The 21,335-nt window shown below is 41.7% G+C and overlaps 1 protein-coding gene across 3 annotated transcripts in view; it reads left to right on the plus strand.

The window, feature by feature from the left end:
• ablim1b (actin binding LIM protein 1b) overlaps positions 1–21,335 on the plus strand; it is a 255,966-nt gene that overhangs the window by 112,557 nt on the left and 122,074 nt on the right. For all 3 annotated transcript variants that reach the window (XM_078413455.1, XM_078413457.1, XM_078413456.1), the window contains exons 3-4: positions 11,660–11,843; positions 12,150–12,259. In XM_078413455.1, coding sequence (XP_078269581.1) covers positions 11,660–11,843; positions 12,150–12,259 — 294 coding nt within the window. The remainder of the gene's footprint in view (positions 1–11,659; positions 11,844–12,149; positions 12,260–21,335) is intronic.

Genomic DNA, 21,335 nt, shown 5'->3' on the forward strand with positions numbered 1-21,335 from the left:
TAAGATGCCTCTCTAAACTTAGTCTTTTGGCAGATTTTTGTCATCATGTCCATTTGCCCTCTTATGTCGCACATTATTAAATATTATTTGATTCCTACAAAATGCTTTTGAGGCATTAAATTTGTGCCAAGTGTACTGTAAGTACAGGCACTCCTCGACTTGCGTAATAGGCGACTTTAACTCACACTTGAGTGAGCGATTTTTTAAGACCACTGACGAAACCATAGTCTCTGCGTCGGAGTTCTCCCCCTTCCGTCTACACTCAGAACTCTTCCCTGTTTCCCCCCTTCCCTTGGAGTCGTGTTATTCCCCCCCCCCTCCCTCAGAGTATACCACCCACCCCCATTCTCCCTGAGAGTTGTGTTGTTACCCCCCCGAGAAACCCATCCTTCAGATTAGGGCAGGACACTCCTACCCTAAGTGCAGCTCAAAGTTACCAATTTTGTTGTCTGCCCAAAGAGAGCACACCATGCAATACGATACCTTCTTTGATTAGTATGTTGCTGGAAAGAGATTAATCTCCATTTACTTGTTAAATGGAGTATTGTGTACAGTTTTGGTCTCCTAATTAGAGGTTTTATTTGCTGTGTTTGCAACAACATTTCTACATTTGGTGAATGCAGCTTCATTGTTTAACCTGGTGCAATTAGAGATTATTTGTCTGAGCTCATTGGCCTTGGTTGAACGAATGAATTGTTTGGCATATTCTCAATTATTTAATTAAAAAATATATATTTTTAGGTTGGAACGTTTCAGATTTAAAGATGCACTTTCTTGCTAATGGTATAGATGCTTGTGGAAATGTATTGAGGCATCAGTGGGCCAGATTACCATTATTGCTGAAACAAGATTTGGACAGAGAGACAAGCAATGAGCCTGATCCAATTGTAAAACTAATTAGTTAATCAGATCAATTACTTAAACCATGCTGAGATTAATTTATTCTTTTGTTAAGGCCTGTTGTATCCTCTTTTCACACTGAGATCAGATCTGTTTTGCAGAACTGAAATGCACAGATCCAAGTCTCTCTGGGACGAGAATTTTAGGGATGCATTCAATTTGCTGATTTTACTTGTGTAACAAAAAGTGGTCTTGTATGGTATTGTCTGAACTTGTTGCTGTTCCTTGCCACAGTCTGCATCCTATCTGCACTCTACATCAGTACCATTGACTGGTGAGCGTTAAGCATGAAAGGAATGTTACATTAACACAAAACGACGCAGTGCTCATTGATTTTTGTACTGGTGATCAAAGCTGACTTTAGGGATTTGTGCTTAAAATCCAAGCAGTATTTTCCTGTGGATAATATTTCCGGTCTTTGATTTGTACACATGATCCATCGTGCTGATTGAATACATCACTGCCAGAACTTACTCAAGAAATCACTTTCTTGTGGTCATGAGCCAAGGAGGTAATTTTACTAATTAATCATTGGATTTTGAAGATTTAAATCTTGGAGATAATGGGCAATAAATCTCTCAACAATGAATATGCAAGGTTTTAACAAACTATGCATGATAAAGTGTTATCGGCAACACTCCCGACATCAATAAACTGAACAATTATCCAATTCCACTGATAATTTCCCAGCTTGCTTTCAGGTGACATATCAGTGGAAATTGGATTCTTCCATATTTGAAGATCCAAGAGCCCAAAGGGACATGACAGGGGTTGCTGAGATGCTTTCATTCATGGGAGAACCTTGAACAAAAGGATATATTTTCAACATTTAAAACTGTGAAATGTAGACATTTCTTTTTGCAGAAACTCTAGAATTCTCTGTCCCAGAGAATTATGGAGGTTGGCTCATCGGAAGTAGTTAAATGGAGATAGATCAAGGTATTAAAGGCTGGAGATCTGGAACAGAGGAAGCCTAGAGCCTGTCCGCCATGATCATATTAAATGGTGAGGCAGGTTTGAGAAACCTGATGGCCCATTCCTAGGCCAAATGGCGTAATTCTGCTTCAAGAACTTATGAATTTATTCCTATTCCCTTTTTCTTGTGTGTTCTTGAAAGAAACAATCCACAGAATTTCTCTTTTTTTTTCAAAATGATTCTGGAGCCCATTGTGTTGGTCAAGTCAATAATATGAGCCAAGTTTATCACCACGAGCTTGTGTCTTCATTAATGAAAGTTTAGCCCCTTTATCATAACTTAAGAACACGTATGTCAAGATGCTATTCATTGACTGCAGCACCATAATACTGAATAAGCCCATTCCTAAACATCTGGATCTTAATCTTGGTGCCTTCCTCTGTGACTGGCATCTTGATGTACAGATCTCAGTTGGTTAGAATTGCTCATAACATTTCCTCCACTCTCACCCTCAACACTGGCAGCACAGTGGCGCAACGGTAGAGCTGCTGCCTCGCTGCACCAGCGACCTGAGTTCGATACTGACCTCTGGGGCTGTCGGTATGGAGTTTATACATTCTCCCTGTGACTGCGTGGGTTTTCTCTGGGTGCTTCAGATTCCTCCCACATCCCAAAGATGTGCGGGAATATTGATTAATTGGCTTCTGTAAATTGTCCCCAGTGGGTAAGATAGAACTAATGATCACTGCTTGGCATGGACTTGATGGCCAAAGGGCCTGTTTCCACATGGTGAATCTAAACTAAACACATGCCCTCGGGCTTATGCGCTTAGTCCCTTGATCTGCTCCTTGTCCGCCCATGTCTGTATGGTCAAGTACAATGCCAATGCAGTCTTTACGTTTGCCGATGATACCACTGAATTTGTCCCGATCTATCAGCACTGTGACAAACTATCGAAAACCTTGTGTCATGGTAGCAAGACAAAAACCTTGCTCTTGACGTCAACAAGATGAGAGTTGATTGTGGACCTAAAGAAGCGAAGAGGTGAACGAGTGTTCATCCTCATCGAGCTGCTTCAGAGATGGCCAACAGGTTCAAGTTTCGAGGCATCCACATTACCAGCAACCTAAGCTTGTCCTTTCACTATGATGTGGTGATTAACTGCATTGATGTATTTACTTTCGTGGGAGTCCGAGAAGATTCACAAGTCCATGAGGATTGTCTCAAACTTCCACATATATGCTATTGAAAATATTCTGACAGGATGAATCTCAGCTGCTCTGCTCTTGAGTGCCTGAACCTTCCGAGAGTGGTGAGCACAGCCCACTCTATCACAGGCTCGTCACTTCCATCCATCCAGCCCAGCCTCGCAGTGCATTGCATCAGGAAGGTTGGAAGCTCCCGGCGAGACACGGCTATATCGTGACAGTTGGTCTGGCTCACCCGCCACATAACCAGGAACCCCCCCTGGAATCATCCGAGGCTCGTCTCCTGCTCTACCCCAAAGATCGGGAACCAGGGAGGAGAGAGTGGGAGGCAGACACTGGACAAAGGGCTGGTGGCAGAAGGAGGAGAGGGTTGGTGCCGCCAGGATAACAGACCTTTAAGATGCGATGCTGAAGAACTTGGAAACTTCGTAGGCCCCAGAAACATGGCGACTCTTTGTGTGCTGTCTCAGTGAAGTCTACTATTACACTACAATCATTGCACTTTGCACTTGACTATGATTGTGCTTATCTATTGCATGATTTTACTGAATTGGATGCAAGACAAAGAGTTTCACTGTACCTAGGTACACGTGACAATAAAGTATCATTATCGTCAAGTATGCCTGTCACCTTGGTCATTCTCCTGTCTCTCTTTCATCTGCTGGGAGAAGATACAAGAAATTAAAAGCTCGGATATCCAGACTTAAGAACTATTTCCTGACGGCATCAACTCAGTGCTGTTTGGACCCCAATGCACAAGGTCTGAATTGTCTGGGGATCAAGATCAAGCATCAGTACCACAATTATCCACCTTCGACCTTCAGTGCTGAGCTTCTAAAGTAAATCAAACTAGGAATGGATTTAACATTTCAGGAATATGATATTGGATCTGATGAAAGAAACATGTTACTCTTGACAGAGACGTTTCTGCAACTTGAAGATCGGTGATCTCCTTTGAAGGTTTTGATCCTTTGCAAGAATTCTATGTCATTAAATTGAAAGATTTGAAAGATTAAATTGAAAGTTTTTTTTCCTCCATCTGCCAATGCTGAGAGATATTTTCTGTGGCTTTTTTTTTCAGATTTCCGGCATCTGGGGCTTTGTATTTTAGGCCTTTATATCAACCTGGGAAAGTGGAATATTTTGACTTGGGAAGCTCTCCATGTCCCCCATTGCTATTGCTTCCAACAAACAGCCTTGTTTGGGGACTGGGCTGAATGAACCTCAGAATATGGTGTCTTTGAAGTATGAACGTAGTTGTATGTTGTTATTTCATTGGATTAGATTGTCCAGGAATGTGGCGCACTGCCTCAAGTTGCCATTCACGATGCCAGTCCAACTACACAAACGTGTTCTGGATGCAGGTAACCAGCAGAACTGACCCTTGTAGAAAAAAACGATCTGTGGATACTGATTTACACAAAGGGACACAAAGTGCTGGAGGAACTCAGCAAACAGGTCCGGCTGTATCTCTGGAGAGCATGGATAGGTGATGCTTCGGGTCAGACCCACTAAGAAAGTCAAGCACTTTGTATCAGGATCTGACCCTTCTTAGTCAAGAGTGGTCTCACGGAACAGGCTGCAGTTGGCAACCAGACTTCAGACTCCATGTCCTGACGACCTTGGGCTCTTTGACTGCTTAGTACTAAACATTTTGTTTAATTGTTCCAAGGGTCAACATTTTTGAGAGTTGGTTCAATAACAAAAAAAGGTCTAAATTTGAAAAACTGAATTAAATTAATAATTAAAGTATCCAATTAGAACGTTAAGATAAAATGTATACTGATACATTTAACTACACTACCTCTTCTACAGTATAATTCAAAAACCATTATTTTTAAGGAACATGTTTTCATGTTTATGAAAATCGTTGTATGTTATTATTTCATTGAACTGGATTGTCCAGCATCTGGCACACTCAGAAAATATCAGAGAGAAAAAAACCCAAGTGTACTTCATCTGCAGGAAGAGAATATGTAGATAATCTTTGATCTATAGGAATTAACGCTTAATTATATAGAATTATGTGAACCTTAATGAAAAAAACAGATCATTTACTTTTTCTGTTTTCTATGGCTGTTCATGCTCTTAACTTCATCAGCAGTACTTCACATATAACTTTTTAATATTTTTCTTTACTCCATCTCCTTCAGCAGCACTAAAAATGCAGATCAATTGAGACTTAGCAGTATTCCAAAATATTGTCGTAATTGTCATCAATTCCCTTCCCCCCCCCCCCCCCCCCCAAGGTGCTCATTATGTACATTTGTACAAAATTCTTACTGGGGTCAACAGGCTCGATGAAGGGAGGGTTGGGTTGTCTGGAAAGAAAGGAAACAGAATCAGGATACAGGGTAAAATATCCACCCACACCAGTAGTTGATTTACACTGGTTAATTATCCAAGCAACATGCCTTTTCGAATATAAGTGGAAACCAGAGTACTCCTGTGGGAAACCTGTGCAGTTCGAGAGAAATGCAAGCTTCACACAGGACTCCTGTTGACAGCGATGAACCTGCATTGCTGAAGCAATGAGGTATTTTTAGCCACAAAAGATAATGAGGGGTACAGAGATAACTGGAATAAGGTATTGAAATATAGGTTCAGCGATGATTGTATAGAATGGTGGAACAGGTTCAAAGGGCCGAATGGCTTACTTACTCCTGCCCCTAATGTACCTTATCTGGAACTGTTTGCCTGATTAGGTATAATTTTAATAAACTCTGCAAGTCGTTCAACAAAGGCAGATTGGTGATGGGTGATAATTAGGCAATCACATCTGCCTACTACTTTTATAATCAGTTTCCCACTTTCGTTAGTAAGTAACTAAAATTTTAGGAAATACATTTGAGAAGTTGGGCGGTTAGACTTGTATTCAGTCTTTTTGTTCCTGAAGGGAAATCTTAGCATTTTACACAAAATAAGGATTTAGAGGCAGCCGACAGCATCCAAGGTCAGAATCAATGCTTAAAATACAGAGTTCTACTAAATAAGAATCTATGATCTGAATATTGCCCACTGACAATCTGCAGCTTACTGTAAAGTTATACAGTAAGAAGGGTCAGAACAATTGTTCTGTTACTACTTCAGAAAATTCAGGCCATTTTAGCTCTTATTTCAGTTTAGTTTAGCTTAGAGGTACAGCATAGAAATGGATCTCTCGGCGAACGGATTTCGCACTGACCAGCGATTCCCGCACGCTAGCACTATCCTACGCACGCTAGGGACAATTTACAATTTTATAAGCCAATTAGTGTACAAACTTGTACGTGTTTGGAGTGTGGGAAGGAAATGGAGATCCTGGAGAAAACCCATGTAGGTCACCGGGAGAACATACAAACTCCATACAGACAGCACCTGTAGTCAGGATCAATCTGGGTTTCTGGCGCTGCAAGGCAGCAAGTCTACCACTGTGCTACCTTGGATTATATCTGTCAGTAGCTGTGGAGAGGGGAGGTGGGTGTGGGGGGAGGGGGAATGGGAGTAGATGGGGGGGGGGGGCGGGGGGGTGGAGTGGGAGGGGAGGGGGGAGTGGGGGGAATTGGGAACACAACTGTACATATCTTAATCAAACCAATTGAAGTATAAATAGAGAGCAGCTCGGGGTTTCTATTAGACAGTATCAGATAATGTCCAAAATTAATTTTGAGTGCTGATAGCAAACAAGAAGAAGAAACAATACTTTAAAATACAGATAAAGATTTTTTTCTGTGGGTATAATGATAAATAAAATCTAAAAGAATAAAAGTCCAGAGCTTTGCTCATTGATATTCTCAGTGCTGGAGGAATTGTTTGGCAGAAATTAAGACTCCCTGGTTGGATGCTATTGCATTGCAATGGGAAGACTTTTGTTCTGGTGAATTTGATCTACATCTGAGCATCATGCAATTCCATGCACTTCACTGCTGAGTCTGTCATTGAGATACCGTTTATGACAGAGATTTTGGAGGGGCAGAGTCCCTTAGTTTGCAACTGATTTTATGTTTCATTGTATTATGCTACACCTGAAAGTTGCTCTTCAATTTCCATCACAAAATATGGTTACGTAAAACCTTTATGTGTACCAGATTACCACAGTGTAACTCCTTTACAACAGAGGATAGCTATTTACTGAGGTCAGAATGTTATACCAAAGGGGTTTTTAATTTTAGTCAGTGGAATGCAGTAAGTTTCCAGTGTTTACACAAAGTGATAAGCTGGAGTACTTGCTGATTGTGACCTCTTGAAAAGGGCACTTGCTTAAATCATTGAATAAAGCTTTTGACAGTTCAAATTTTGTTTAGTATTCACTATTGTTAATCTGCTGCTTAAGTATTTTCCACAAAAAGCATTCTTAAATAAATAAATAAATGGATGACAAAAAGAAGGTCAATCACATGAATGGTGAGGTGGTGCAGCGGCTCGAGCTGCTGCCTCACTTCGCCAGAGAGCCAGAATTGATTCTGACCTTGGATGCTGTCGGCGTGGAGTTTGTGCATTCTCCCTGTGACCACAGGGGTTTCGTTCGATGCTCTAGTTTCCATCAACATAGCAAAGACGTGTCGGGTTTGTAGGTTATTTGGCCTCTGTAAAATTGTTATTAATATGTAGGGTGTGGATGAGAAAGTGAGATAACAAACTAGTGTGAACGGATGATCGATGTAGACTCGGTGGGCCATAGGCCCTTTTCCAAGCTGCATCCATAAACACGAAACATGGCCATTGAATTGTGGATAAGGCAATTCGAGCAACAACATGAATGGTCTGTACAGTACCAGAAAACAATGGCCTTATAATATTGCTGCAGTTATATGCAGGCAAATGTGGAGTAAGTTAACAAAATCTACACCAGACACTTGCATCTTGTTTGTGTATTCAGATCTTTGCATTGTCTGTCTTGATGTCACACAAGCCAAAAATCATTTTTCAAGGGGTTTGGAGATTAGCATCTGATAATGAGCTGTGAGAAATATGAATCTGGAGTATGCAGAATGTGGCAGCTGAATCATGCACATGATACCTTCCGGCTAATCATAAACCACACCAACTCAAGAATGGCCAGCACCATCTTTCCACATTGACAACCTTGGGATGTATTACTTGCATGTGAAGTGAGATGGAGGAAGCTGTTTACTGCAATGCAGTTACAAAAATACACGATACTTTATGTTGCAAGATGCCATGACTTTATACTTTTTCTGAACAGATTCCAGGGACAACTTTAAGAAGCATTGGTTTGACTATTTTCTATTTGACTTTGTTAAAGTAGAGCAGTAGATTTAGGGTCGGTGTGTAGTTGTGGCTTGTGGAGCAAATATCATCAGTGCCAGATGCCAAAACTCTGAACACTTGCTCCATAACAGTAAGAGGAAAGTAGACTCCCTGATATTTCCTGTCTGGCTGAACTTCTCACTGTCTGTGGTTTTGGAGGTGATTGAATTGGTGCTGCATGAAGATGCCCCTACCTACAAGTGGCATGAGCAAAGTGAATGGGAGTTTTGATAGATCTAAATCAATAGTTCATGTCATAGGAGCAGAATTAGGCCATTCAGCCCATTGTGTCTATTCTGCCATTCAATCATGGCTGATCTATCTCTCCCCCTCGACCCCATTCTCCTGCCTTCTCCCCATAACCTTTGATGCCCTTACTAATCAAGAACCTGTTAATCTCTGTTTTAAAAATACTCAATGACTTGGCCTCCACAGCCATCTGTAGCAATTAAGTAGATAGATTCACCACCCTCTGACTAAAGAAATTACTCGTCATCTCCTTTCTGAAGGTATGTCCTTGAATGAATCTCTTAAGAAAGGCCTGAATCAGAAAAATCTCCACTCTTCTGTACCTGTTGACTTGTTTGATATTTGCTTCAGACAAAGTTAGATAAACTGAAAATAAAGGCACAATTCTGGAGTAACTCAGCAGGTCAGGCAGCATCTCTGAAGAACTTGGATTGGTGATGTTTCAGGTCTGGACCCTTCTTCAGACTGATTGTGGTGTAGGGGTGGGGATGGGCATGGAGAGAGTGGGAAGAAAGCTGGAAGGGTGGAGAGGCAGGAGTAAGTCTGGCATGTAATAAGTTGATTTAGATGAGGAGCATTTTCTTAACTGTAGATGGCTGGAGGCCAGAGATGAAAAGATAGTCTCTTGTCTCACAAAACCTTTTGTTCTCACACCTTCTGTATTTTCATGCTGCGATCCTTCAGCACTTTGTGTCTTTTCTTTGTAAATCGGCATCTGCTGTTCCTTGTTTCTATGTGGATAAGCTGAAGCCTGAAGTCATGCAACATGTTTTTTTGCCAGTTTCTGAAGCAGACATACAATTGCTGAGGGAAGGATCTGATAATTTAGGGTACAACGGACTGACCCATATACACCATAGCACTGGTTAGATAGAGCATAAGTATTTTAGCAGCTATATCTTTGTAATGAGTGGGTTGAAGGTGGCATTTTCCCAATGACCTTCAATGAAGTAAAATGGTTTGCCAGGTATGCTAGAAATGCTTAGTAAACCTATTCTGGGTTAAAGGTTAACAAGTTGATATATGCAGGTACATGGATCCAAGAAGTGCTGGTTGGAGCTTCACTGTAGCCATGGAGATGTGGTTTCGGCCTGAATAAAGGCTGGTTGGCAACTGCATTTTGTGAAGCTGAAAAGTAAATTTGCTCAAGAGCATAAATAATTAGGTATAAAGTTCATGTTTTGTAATTTGCTTCTTGTAACTTGCCAAACAATTTTTTTTTTTAAAGGATTATTAGGAGTATTACATTTCACAACTAGTACAGCAGATGGCCAAATACTGTGAAAGTATTACTGTCAAGAATCGGGATGACATTTCCCATAACCTGCAATGAACAATCTCAAGTCAACACTGAAAATACACAGCAGACCATTCGGGTCTCTGATATGTTTTGGTTCATCAGCTTTGAACAAAACTGGATGAAATGTTAACATTCTTCTTTCGAAACTTGACTGATCGGTTCTTCCTTTTTCTGTACTTCGTTGTCTGAAAAGTGCTTTCGAACATGTTGAAATTGTAAAAAGATGCCATGGAAATACAGGTCCTTGTGGACTTTCCAGTATTTGCATTTCAGCATTAGTATCTGAATTGTTTTTATGAACTTTGTGAGAAAGCAAAGGGCAGTCAGTGTAATGAAACATTGGAGATAACTGTGTGCCAGGTCTGACTTCAGAAAGGCTCAACCTGTAGTCGGATTTGCACCCAGGATTCTGGATCTATTTGCCTGGCATCACATTTGGTGTTTCCCTGGGCATTGCTCTCTCCATTGCTGCTTTCATGAAACTGAGTCTTCCTATGCTGTTCTTCGAGGAAGGAGCTGATGTTTAAAAAAAAACCAATTTCAGTTCTTTGCAGAACAAAAGGTTGGTACGTTTGAAATGGAAATAAAAAAACAAAATGTAATAATTTTAGACATTTATTGTAATTGGAATCCTCTCAACATCTAGAGTGCGGTCCTGACATCCTGTCGACCTCATTGCTTTGAACCATATTTAATCGGACATATCTTTGCACTAAATGTTGTACCCTTTATCTGTGCATTATGGACGGCTTGACTGTATTCATGTATATTGTTCTTTGATTGGTTGCACGCAAACAAAAGCTTTCCATTGTACCTCAGTACACGTGACAATAATAAACTAAACTAAGAAGGCAGCAAACCTTTTAAGAATATTCAAATCATGTTTCCTGCCTGTAAACTACTATAAATGACGTCTTTATGTGAAGAGTCCTGCTCTTATTAAATAACCCTGAACGAATATGACATTAGGAATGGTCTAGGCAAAATAAACTGGGCATCTTGACTGAGGAGGATCACAATGAGTCCTCGACCTTTAAATGTTAATTCTTAATCTATTAGTTTAAAGAATTTGGTATCCTCCAAACTCGGCTGTGTGCTGCTTTACAATAGTTTCATTTAGTTGATAATTTTATAATTTGAGATTCATTTTAGAGAACCTACACAATCAGTTTTTATGTGCTTGTTGCTGCATATGGAGTTAGTTATTGTCAGCATAAGTATGTATTAGCTGTTTAGATACTACTTTAGTTTTGGGCTTGGTTTTATTGGTTGAGCACTGAACCGGTGTTATAGCACGTACTTTGTATGTTAATAGTAATTTAATGTTATCACCTCTTCCACAGCCAACAATGTACCATTATGAACTCCACCTTTCCTTGGCCATCGGTGCTGGCTGTGATTTGTTCTGAACCTTTTCATACCTCTAGTTTCCGAACACCCCCCCACCCCCCCCCCTTCCCCCACTCTCAGGCTGAAGAAGGGTTTTGACCCAGGACATCATCTATTCCTTTTCTCCAGAGATACTGCCTGACCCGCTAAGCTACTCCAGCATTTTGTGTGTATCTTTTCTCTCAGATTTGATTCGAATGATAATACTAAATACTGCAGATGGTTTGGTAACGTTGAGAATCAAGGACTAAACATTCACTGAATTCCAAGTTGTTCGGTGGTCAAAGTTATCTCTGAGATTCTGCAATGCAGCTATTTTTCTCCTTTCCTTAGCGTGTAGAAGAACGATGGCTAGACTGTTACAGAAGAGTACATAATGTTTTATTTGCATAACGTTGATTAAAGATTACTCGCCTAACGTCATTTTTATTTGCATTTTGGTTTCAGTTTGTGGCTGTGACCTGGCCAAAGGTGGATTTTTCATGAAGAACAGCGACTACCTTTGCTCCCTGGACTATCAGCGACTGTATGGAACCCGTTGCCAGGGCTGTGGAGAGTTTGTGGAAGGGGAAGTTGTTACAGCACTGGGCAAGACCTATCACCCTAAATGCTTCGTCTGCTCCATATGCAAGTAAGATAACGTATTGCACATACAAAGTCAGTAGGAGGGAAAAACAAAAATCATGTGTGGATTGGGCAGAGAAATGGGGCTCACTCACATCATTGCCAAAATGTAGTCCTTAATTACAGATAAAATAAAATTGCTAATATCCCATGACTATTCTGTGAGAATGCTGCTTTCTTGATACGCAAAGTATGTGCTATAGCACCATATTTTCTATGAAAAAAAACTATATCTCACTGGTTATGAAATACTTTGGGATATGGAAGTTGACATTTCAATAACATTTGATAATGTTTTACGGTTGTTTTCCAGGCGTCCTTTCCCAGCTGGGGACCGTGTGACTTTCAATGGGAAAGATTGTCTGTGTGAGCGCTGTGCCCAGCCAAAGTCCTCCAGTCCCAAAGAGATTGTCAGTAGCAACAGTGAGTACAAACACTGGGGAAAGTCAGCCAAAAAAACAATTGCATTGCTTCTGTTATTGCAACACTAGTTACTTGTACTGAAAAGCTAAAGTAAAGCTTGATGGTTCTTGTCCTGAACTGAATTATTATTTTCCTCATTCCCAAACACAGCAGCTATATGATCAGTATTTCCTGATTGATAAATAACTTTTTTTTCAGTATAAAGGGGCTGAAATGGTTTATCCACAATTGGAAAGGATGATAAGTTAGGCTGACATTTAAATCTTAAGTATAAAATACCTCAATGTCTTTTTCATCTTGAATGCTGTGGTAACTAAATCTCATTTTAACTATATATAAATGATTATCTCAGAAAAGCAAGGAGAATCTCTAATCTTGTGCGAGCAAAATACTGGGAAATTCCAAATCGATATTTTGAAATACTATTGAATCTGTTTCTCATCTGATAACGAATATAACTGTTAGAATAAATCCCTCCCCTATATAATCAAACCAGGCATCGTCAATGTTAAGAGTGAATGTGACATCATTAGTCGGGACAAAGGATTTCAATTGAGTTGATGTCACAGACTATGAACACACCTCAATTTGAAAATAAAATCCCATTAATATTTTGAAAAAGAAGAATTAACGTAGTTTTTTTCATTCCACTTAACAGGAGCAAGGTAAAAATCTAAAAAACAAAGTAGATGGTCAAAATCTAAAGTAATACAGGAAAAAGTCAAACTGCTCAGCAGGTCAGACAGCACTTTGTGTGGGAGAAAGAATGAACTCTTCAGTTTACCTCAGATCTTCCTTAGCTGCCGCCAGATGTGCTGAGTGTCCCCTGTTGTGTTTCAAACTGCTCTATTTAATGTGCATTTACACTATTTCAAGGGAGGGCTGGGACAGTTATTGTATACGTTTACGATATACCAAGGTTAACATTAATTGGTCTGAAAGTTGCTGGTAAATACCAGCAGTTCCACAGTGAAACTGCTGACGTTTGACTCTAAGTCCAAGAACGTTTGGGACTTTGTACTTAACCAAAGGCAAAAGCCTCAATCCATCTGTGGGACCTGGTCCATGCACTCCACCACCAAAATCCTCATGGCAAATGAAGCTGAAGCATCCCGGTATTTATGTCGGGGATTCTGTTGATGGAACCTCCCCCACATTGGACCTGGCATATGGACTGCAGGTGCTATCTTTCAGTAGAGTTTTTACCATATCAAGGTTGAATGATACCATTAAGATAAGTGAATCTTCTGGTCATTGCAGTAATGGCTGTCATTATGGAAACGTTTGAGGTTATTTTTGCAAAATTAAAAGTTATATTTTTACTTTATATATTGACTGGGGTTTGTACGTTCTCCCTATGACTCCCTTTGCTTTTCTCTCACATTCCAAAGACGTGCAGATTTATAGATTAATTGGCTTCTGTAAATTGTCCCTAATGTGTAGGATGTAGAACTAGTGCACGGGTGATCAATGGTTGGCGTGGACTCGGTGTGCTGAAGGGCCTGGTTTTGCACTACATCTCTCTTAAGTTAAGCTTTACATTTTAACCACTTATAAGCACGATTAAACCTACTTTAAATCTAAATGAAGCATTTATGGCGTGATTTAATTGATAATTTACAGACTGCTGAATAGTTTTACGAGAGCAGGGAATAATGTCTTGCAAAATTGCCATCGCCTACTCTCAATTTCTCCGTCTCTGCCACATCTGCTACCAAGATGAGGTTTTCCAGTCTCGGACAGCTGAGATGTTCTCTTTGGTAAAGGTGGTCCACCCTCAGTGTTGTAGATGGATAGAATTCCCCTGGTCCTTGCCTTTCACCCCACCAGCGTCCACAACCAACACGTCATTCTCTGATATTTCTGCCACTTTCAACACAATCTCGCTACCAGTCACATCTTGGTTCACTTGTTCCTTAATACCTAAACCATTGCCTCCCCAGGTACTTTCTCCTGCAATCGCAACCTGTGGTTTCTACAGGTTTCTACACTTCCATTCAGGGACACCAGCAACCCTTTCAGGTGAGACAGAGGTTGACATGCACCTTGTCTAACCTGACTACTGCATTCTGTACTCCCAGTGTGGCCTCCTTTACATTGATGAAACCAAGTGTAGACTCGACAACTGTTTTGCCAAGTTCATGTGCTTGGTCCACCAGGGCTTGCTGACCATTCTAACCCCATACTGACCTTTTAGCTTTGGGCCTCCTCCATTGCCGGAGGCTACATGCAAACTGCAGGAATAGTACATTGCATTCTGTTTGGGTAGCTTACAACCCAATGAACATTGAATTCTCCAATTTTAGGTACCCCTCCACCCCCAAATCTCCCTTCACCTATGGCTCTTCCTCTGGTTTTACAATTTACTCTTCGTTCCCAATGCCATTTGTCTTTTCATCTCTGCCCTTTGTCTTCCCATCCTCCAATAAACCCCCCCCACTTGTGTTCAACTATCGCTTCCCAAGACTTGTCCCCCTTCCACCACTTTTCTCAGCTTTCTACCCCACTCCCCGCCCCACTACAATTAATCTGAAGAAGGATCCCAATACAAAACATCGCTTATACATGTCTACAAGAGACGCTGCCTGACCCGTTAAGTTACTCCAGCACTTTGTGCGTGTATTTATGAAATAAATCATTACGGTTCTTTAAAAAGGTCAAGAAAGACAATATGGATGTGTTAGTGAGGGTATTAACGTTCATTTTTGTTTGTTAGATTAAATAAACTAATGGGTAGGAACAATTAGATGAATGTTATAATTTCAACTGAAAAGTTTCAATGTTATACCAGAAAGAATTTTGGCTCACCAACAAACAGAATTAAAACTTTAAGCCATAATTTTTATATTGTTTGTGTCCATTTTATATTGTTCAAACTTGGCAGAAGTTGACAAAATTCTTGGATCACACTGTACGAAGGAAACTCAATGGGGAAAAAAACCTGATGTTATAACTCAAATTTACAATGATACTTCAAAGAGCTTGCATTTACAGTGTGAGTTTTGTACCTGCAACCCATCACAATGAGCTTCTTTGCTCACAGAGAACTTGGGAATTGGTGCTGTGAACTGCAGAATGTGGGTGTCAAATGACCTTTGATTATGGCCCCACATAAAAAGGCAGGGATGTTTTACCAAATAATGTCTTGCATGTTTTTGGTTAGAGGAAATAGAACTCTGCTGTTCTTCATGGTAACAGCTAGTTTGTTGCTTCATGCATCTGATGGAGCAGTCAGATTCTTAGTTTAACATTTTTTAATTCCAAAGTCAAAGTGGGGGGGGGGGGTTGTCTGGTGGTGGAGTGAAACAGTGAGGGCCGGTGGAAGGTCAGGCCAACCTCTGCAACTCCAACCAGTGTTGCTGCAAGGACAGCAGGCCTTTATGAACTTTACACTTTGGACCTGAGTCATACAAAATGGTGCTGGAAATGTGGAGACTCTTGTGTACAGTCTTGGTGTTATCTACTGTTCCTATGCTGTCTTAAGTATGATTGTGCCTGTGTATAGTAAGATTTTTACTGTCTGCAAAATAGACTTTCACAGAGCCGAGGTACATGTGAAAATAAAGTACCATTGAAGGAATTCGAGCTTCACATCCAAATTTGGATAGCACAAAATTTTTACTTGCACGATTATTATTTTTTCAATAGTAAGGATCAATCCCTTAATGTTTCCTCATGGACTGCTTTTGCTATCTGTGGAAAAGCAAGCCCTGCAGTTAACTCTGGGTGTTATCATAACAGGGGAATATATTGTGCCTCAAAGACTTACTGAATTCTAAATCCTGGACTTAAATTAGAGGAGGAATTTAATTCACTCTTTATGATTCTTTCTATTGCTGCAGGATTAAAAGTGCTACTTTCAGTCAAAACAGTCTTGATAACTCTGGGTATTTGTTATCAACGGTTTGGTCCATTTATCTGTAATTCTGCCCACTGCTACATTCTAGCAACATGGCTCTTGTAAAATAACAACATGTGAAATATGTTTGTGTTTTCTTGTACAACTTCAGAGTGTGTACATTATATGTAACTTTTATTTATTCATCTTGGGCTGTTTGCATCAAATTATTAAACTGTATATAAGCTTTCTATTTGGAGGAAATGTTTGAATACAAATTACTTTTCTTACTCTCTTGCGATTATTAAGCCTATAATATATTTTACTTCTCATTCAACTTTCATTGCTTCCCAAAATATATTGTGAAGGTGCTAATTGAGTGTCCTGTGGCAGGGAAAAGCTTTGACAAATTTCCTATCTATTCCATTAATAATGAAGTACAAAAACACCCGAAAAGAGTGGCTACGTGTGTTGAGATTAATCTATCAATCACTCTTACAAACCATCTGGGAGATACAGTGTAGGGGAGTGAAACAAAAATTATTTTGTTTGTTTTAAAGCACTTAATTAGAAAAGAAGGAAAAGCTGCTTGACATAAAGCAGTATGTCCTGGCATCATCTTTTGGAATCGTTCAGTCAAATTTGGCTATACCATAGACCCATGTCTTTGGCCTGTCTTTTGAATTGTCCTGCACATCTATAATGCTGCCTTTGCATTGCAAATGAAATTACTACCGCAGTTTCCATTCTTCCTGCTAGACCCTGGCTGGCATGTCTACAGTGTGTGGTGCCCAATGTGTAAATCAAACAGGCCCTGAAGCTTAAATCCTCAAGCTGTTCTATCACATATTGTGCTTGATCCAAGCCTCCCCTGAATTTCCCACACCATGTAATGAGCAGTGGAAACCACTCTATCTTTTAGTGCATTCGAGCATAGCGTCTGGGGAATACAATACTGCATTCACATTAGTCTGTGCAGCCGCAGTAAATGTGAAATAACTCCAGTACTCATGGCATCTGAGTAAAAGGCATCCCTTCATCAGAGTTTATAACATGACTATTTGATAGATGCATTGATTCTTCTCGGAAACTGCTTGTAGTGCAACATTATTAAAATAATTAAAACTAGTGCTACATTTATAAAAAATGAATGAATATCCTTGCTTCCACCTTCATTGATCCAGAGTTCTTCTTTCACTCTCTGGGGACTGAAAGCAGAATCCTGATGTGTTTTATTTTCTCTTCTCACACCCCCCCCACTCCAAAATAATATTCTGTGCAAACCTATCATACACTCTAATGCATTTCAAAATTCATTGATATACTTTGCCTTGTAAAATAAAGGGACATAGCTGTGCAAATGAAGTGTTACTTATCAATGATATGCATCCAACATCATTCTCGGGCATTCCCTACACTAATAAAGAAGAGGCAAATTCTTACAGTTTCCTTCCACAATCTGTGTATTGGTGTCCCTTGGCAGATATTCTGTCTCCTAACCGCCTCCCCAAATTTGGTTGTCTTTGTGCTGCCCAATTAAATGTTTGGCAATTTTCGGTCTTTGTTGTGTAATGAGACCAAATCTGCATGAAATAAGCTCATGGAACATGTCTTTCACAAAACAGGCAGGTTGCCAATCTAACAAATGGAACACAAAGTGTGTAATTTGAGAATCTACCCCTGGAGAGTGATGGGTTTAAATTAGAAAAGTCATGACATTGGTGGTAGGGGAAGGAAAAAAAACCCGATCGGCATGCAGTCTCTTGCGAGAGATGGTGCATGGGAATGTTTCTGTTGATCTGCTGGGGTCAGGGTCAGAGTCGGCCAGCAGATGGCCTAACATTCCTGCACAAGCTGTGGAAATGAATTGATTCATTGACTGTCAGTGAGACAGCAGTCTGGCGAGTGGCCTATCAAATGGGCCAGGCATTCGACACAGAGTTGCATTGCATCTGTATAGTGTGCAGACACTCCCCGACTTGCACGGTAAGCGATTTATGTCAACGCACACTTAAGTAAACAATTCTGTACTCAGTCCCTAGTGCAATTAAGACAGCCATTTACACCACACTCTACGATCATTCAAGTTTACATCAGAAACGAGCCTGCAATGGCGCCTGTGCTTACCCAATGGCGCCTGTGCTTACCCAATGGCGCCTGTGCTTACCCAATGGCGCCTGTGCTTACCCAATGGCGCCTGTGCTTACCCAATGGCGCCTGTGCTTACCCAATGGCGCCTGTGCTTACCCAATGGCGCCTGTGCTTACCCAATGGCGCCTGTGCTTACACTGCACTGAGTGCCCCAGTTAATAATTCTGACTTTTGTAAAATCTGACTGGAAACATGAACATAGATAAAATATAACATTTCAAAAATCCATAACCCCAATACCGATTGGGGGGGAAAAAAGCCTGAATCATTAGTGCAACCAAGTCATTGGCAATGCCAGCATTTCTTTCGTGTCCATCCATAACTGGGCTTGTGTTAAAGTTGCAGTTAAGAATCAACCACATTGTTGGGTCTAGATTCACAAAGTTCAGAATGCATAAGGATGCTAAATTCCCTTCCCTGAATGATGTTTGTCAACTTGAAGATTTTGAACAGCAATTCATTGTTATCCGCTTACCAATGCATGTGTTATTTTTTATTCCCGGTTTATTTATCGGACTTTACTGGACTTCATCTAAAGTACAATAAAGTACAAGGCACTAAACATTATTCCCTTTATCATGTGTGCACTATGGATGGATCGATTGTAATCATGTATAATCTTTTCGCTGAGTGGTTAGCACGTAAATTTTAATGACTTAAATTAATATTCTCCCGCTATCAGTTGAGCTCTTGTTCCTGGATTGCTGTTCCAGAGCTTTGGCTGATGATCTCGTAACTTAACCACCAAGCCATAGGTATATATTCATCAGTCATGCACTTGATCAGTTTGAAGTTTGATCCATCACCATAAACAGGAAGCAGCTGTGGTCCATTGAAGCATAATTCATGGAATTTAATATTTAATGTATATACAGATTGATCTATGTACTGAACACTGTAAGATCAGCCCGTTTGATTCTTTTGTTTCACTATTTATTATTAGCTGTGGCTAGGAGATCTTTGGTTGACTTCAGGGCCGGATTAAGTTAGTGCGGGGCCTGTAGCTAGGGTTGCCAACTTCCGCACTCCCATATACGGGACAAGGTGATGTCACCGCCCCGCGTCCCACGTGACCTCACCCAGCCAGCAGCCACATGACCCACCCCATCTCACCCGGCAACCTTGCGACAGACCCTCACCCCCTCACACCCGGCAACACTGACCCTCACCCCCAACTCCCCCCTCCCCCCCCCCGCAACCCCCTCACAGCCGGCAACACTCACCCCCACGCACACCCCGCACCCCAGCAATACAAACCCTCACCCCCACACAGGCACCCGGCAGCCCTGACCCTCACCCCCCTCCCCCCTCCACACACCCGGCAACAATGACCCTCACCCCCCCCCCCCCGCAACCCCCTCACACCCGGCAACACTTACCCACACCCCCACCCACACCCCGCACCCCCTCACACCCCGGCAACACTGACCCTCACCCCCCCTCCACACACCCGGCAACACTGACCCTCACCCCCCCCCGGCAACCCCCTCACACACGGCAACACTTACCCTCACCCCCACCCGCACCCCCTCACACCCTAGCAACACCGATCCCGGCAACACTGACCCTCACCCCCCCTCCTACACACCCGGCAACACTAACCCTCACACCCTAGCAACACTGACCCTCACACCCCCCACACACACACACCCCCGCACAACCGGCAACACTGACCCTCCCCCCCCCGCAACCCCCTCACACCCGGCAACACTTGCCCTTGCCCCCACCCACACCCCGCACCCCCTCACACTCGGCAACACTGACCCTCACCCCCAACCCCGGCAACACTGACCCTCACCCCCTCACACCCGGCAACACTGACCCTCACCCCCAACCCCAGCAACACTGACCCTCACCCCCCAACCCTGGCAACACTGACCCTCACCCCCCAACCCTGGCAACACTGACCCTCACCCCCCAACCCCAGCAACACTGACCCTCACCCCCCAACCCTGGCAACACTGACCCTCACCCCCTCACACCCGGCGACACTGACCCTCACCCCCCAACCCTGGCAACACTGACCCTCACCCCCTCACACCCGGCGACACTGACCCTCACGCCAGTTTCTGTCCCAAACCGGCCCCAACCCACGCCTTGTCAAATCACCAATTAACGGTGCTCCGCCCACCCCACATACCCTGGTCTCTCACGTCTGAGCCTCCTAACGATCAATGAGGTTGTCTATATATGGAGTAACAGGAGATGTGTGAGGTGTTAAATGAATATGTCCAAATTTACCATTGAGTAAAACATGGATGCTAGGAAAGTGGGGTAAGTTAATATTGATGTCTTTTAGAGAGTCCACAGTACAGAAGAGGAACTACTAGCTTACTCTTAGGAGCATATTAAGGTAGATAAAGGCCTGGGACCTGGTCAAGTGGATCTTCCTGTTGTGGGAAGCTAAGAAAGAAATGGTAAAGACACTGTAACTTCGATAGCCATCTGTGAAGTTACAGAAGACAGAAGGGTGGCTAATGCTGTCCTCTATTTAAGAAAGACTGAAAGAATAAGGCCATTAAGCACAACATTGGTGGTGGGTAAGTTACTGGAGGCAATTCTGCGAAACAGGATCCAGTTGCATTGAGAAAGGCAAGGACTGACTACAGATGGTCAACATTGCTTTGCACATGGGCATCATTTCCACGTTGGCCTCATCAGTCATTTGAGAACACCCAGAACCAGAATGGAAGCAGATTATCCTTCTTCAAGGAAAGAACCTCTTAACAATGGTAACGTTAAGCATAAATGGGAGCTAAGCATTGCACAATGTTGGAGTAGACTTCAGAGTGAAGCACCCATTCAGGGGACTGGATTTTCAAATATTTTCTGAAAGTAACCAAGAACCACATAACTTCAAATAGGTTAGGCGTTTCTGCAAATGTCAAGAACAGCAAATCATTCAAACTCTACTGCAGCATCTCCAAGCAACCTCTAGCATCTTGGCTCAACATTGTTTCTTTGTTATAAGTCACCGTCTCTCTTTCCTTTTCTTCTCTCTCCCTCTTTCCTTTTTATTCTCTCTTTCTCTCTCATCTTTTCTTTTCCATTTTTGTTCTTTCTCTTAATTTTTTCTCTCTAACAAAT

Source organism: Rhinoraja longicauda, chromosome 16 (genome assembly GCF_053455715.1).
Source record: "Rhinoraja longicauda isolate Sanriku21f chromosome 16, sRhiLon1.1, whole genome shotgun sequence".
Classification (NCBI taxonomy): Eukaryota; Metazoa; Chordata; class Chondrichthyes; order Rajiformes; family Arhynchobatidae; genus Rhinoraja; species Rhinoraja longicauda.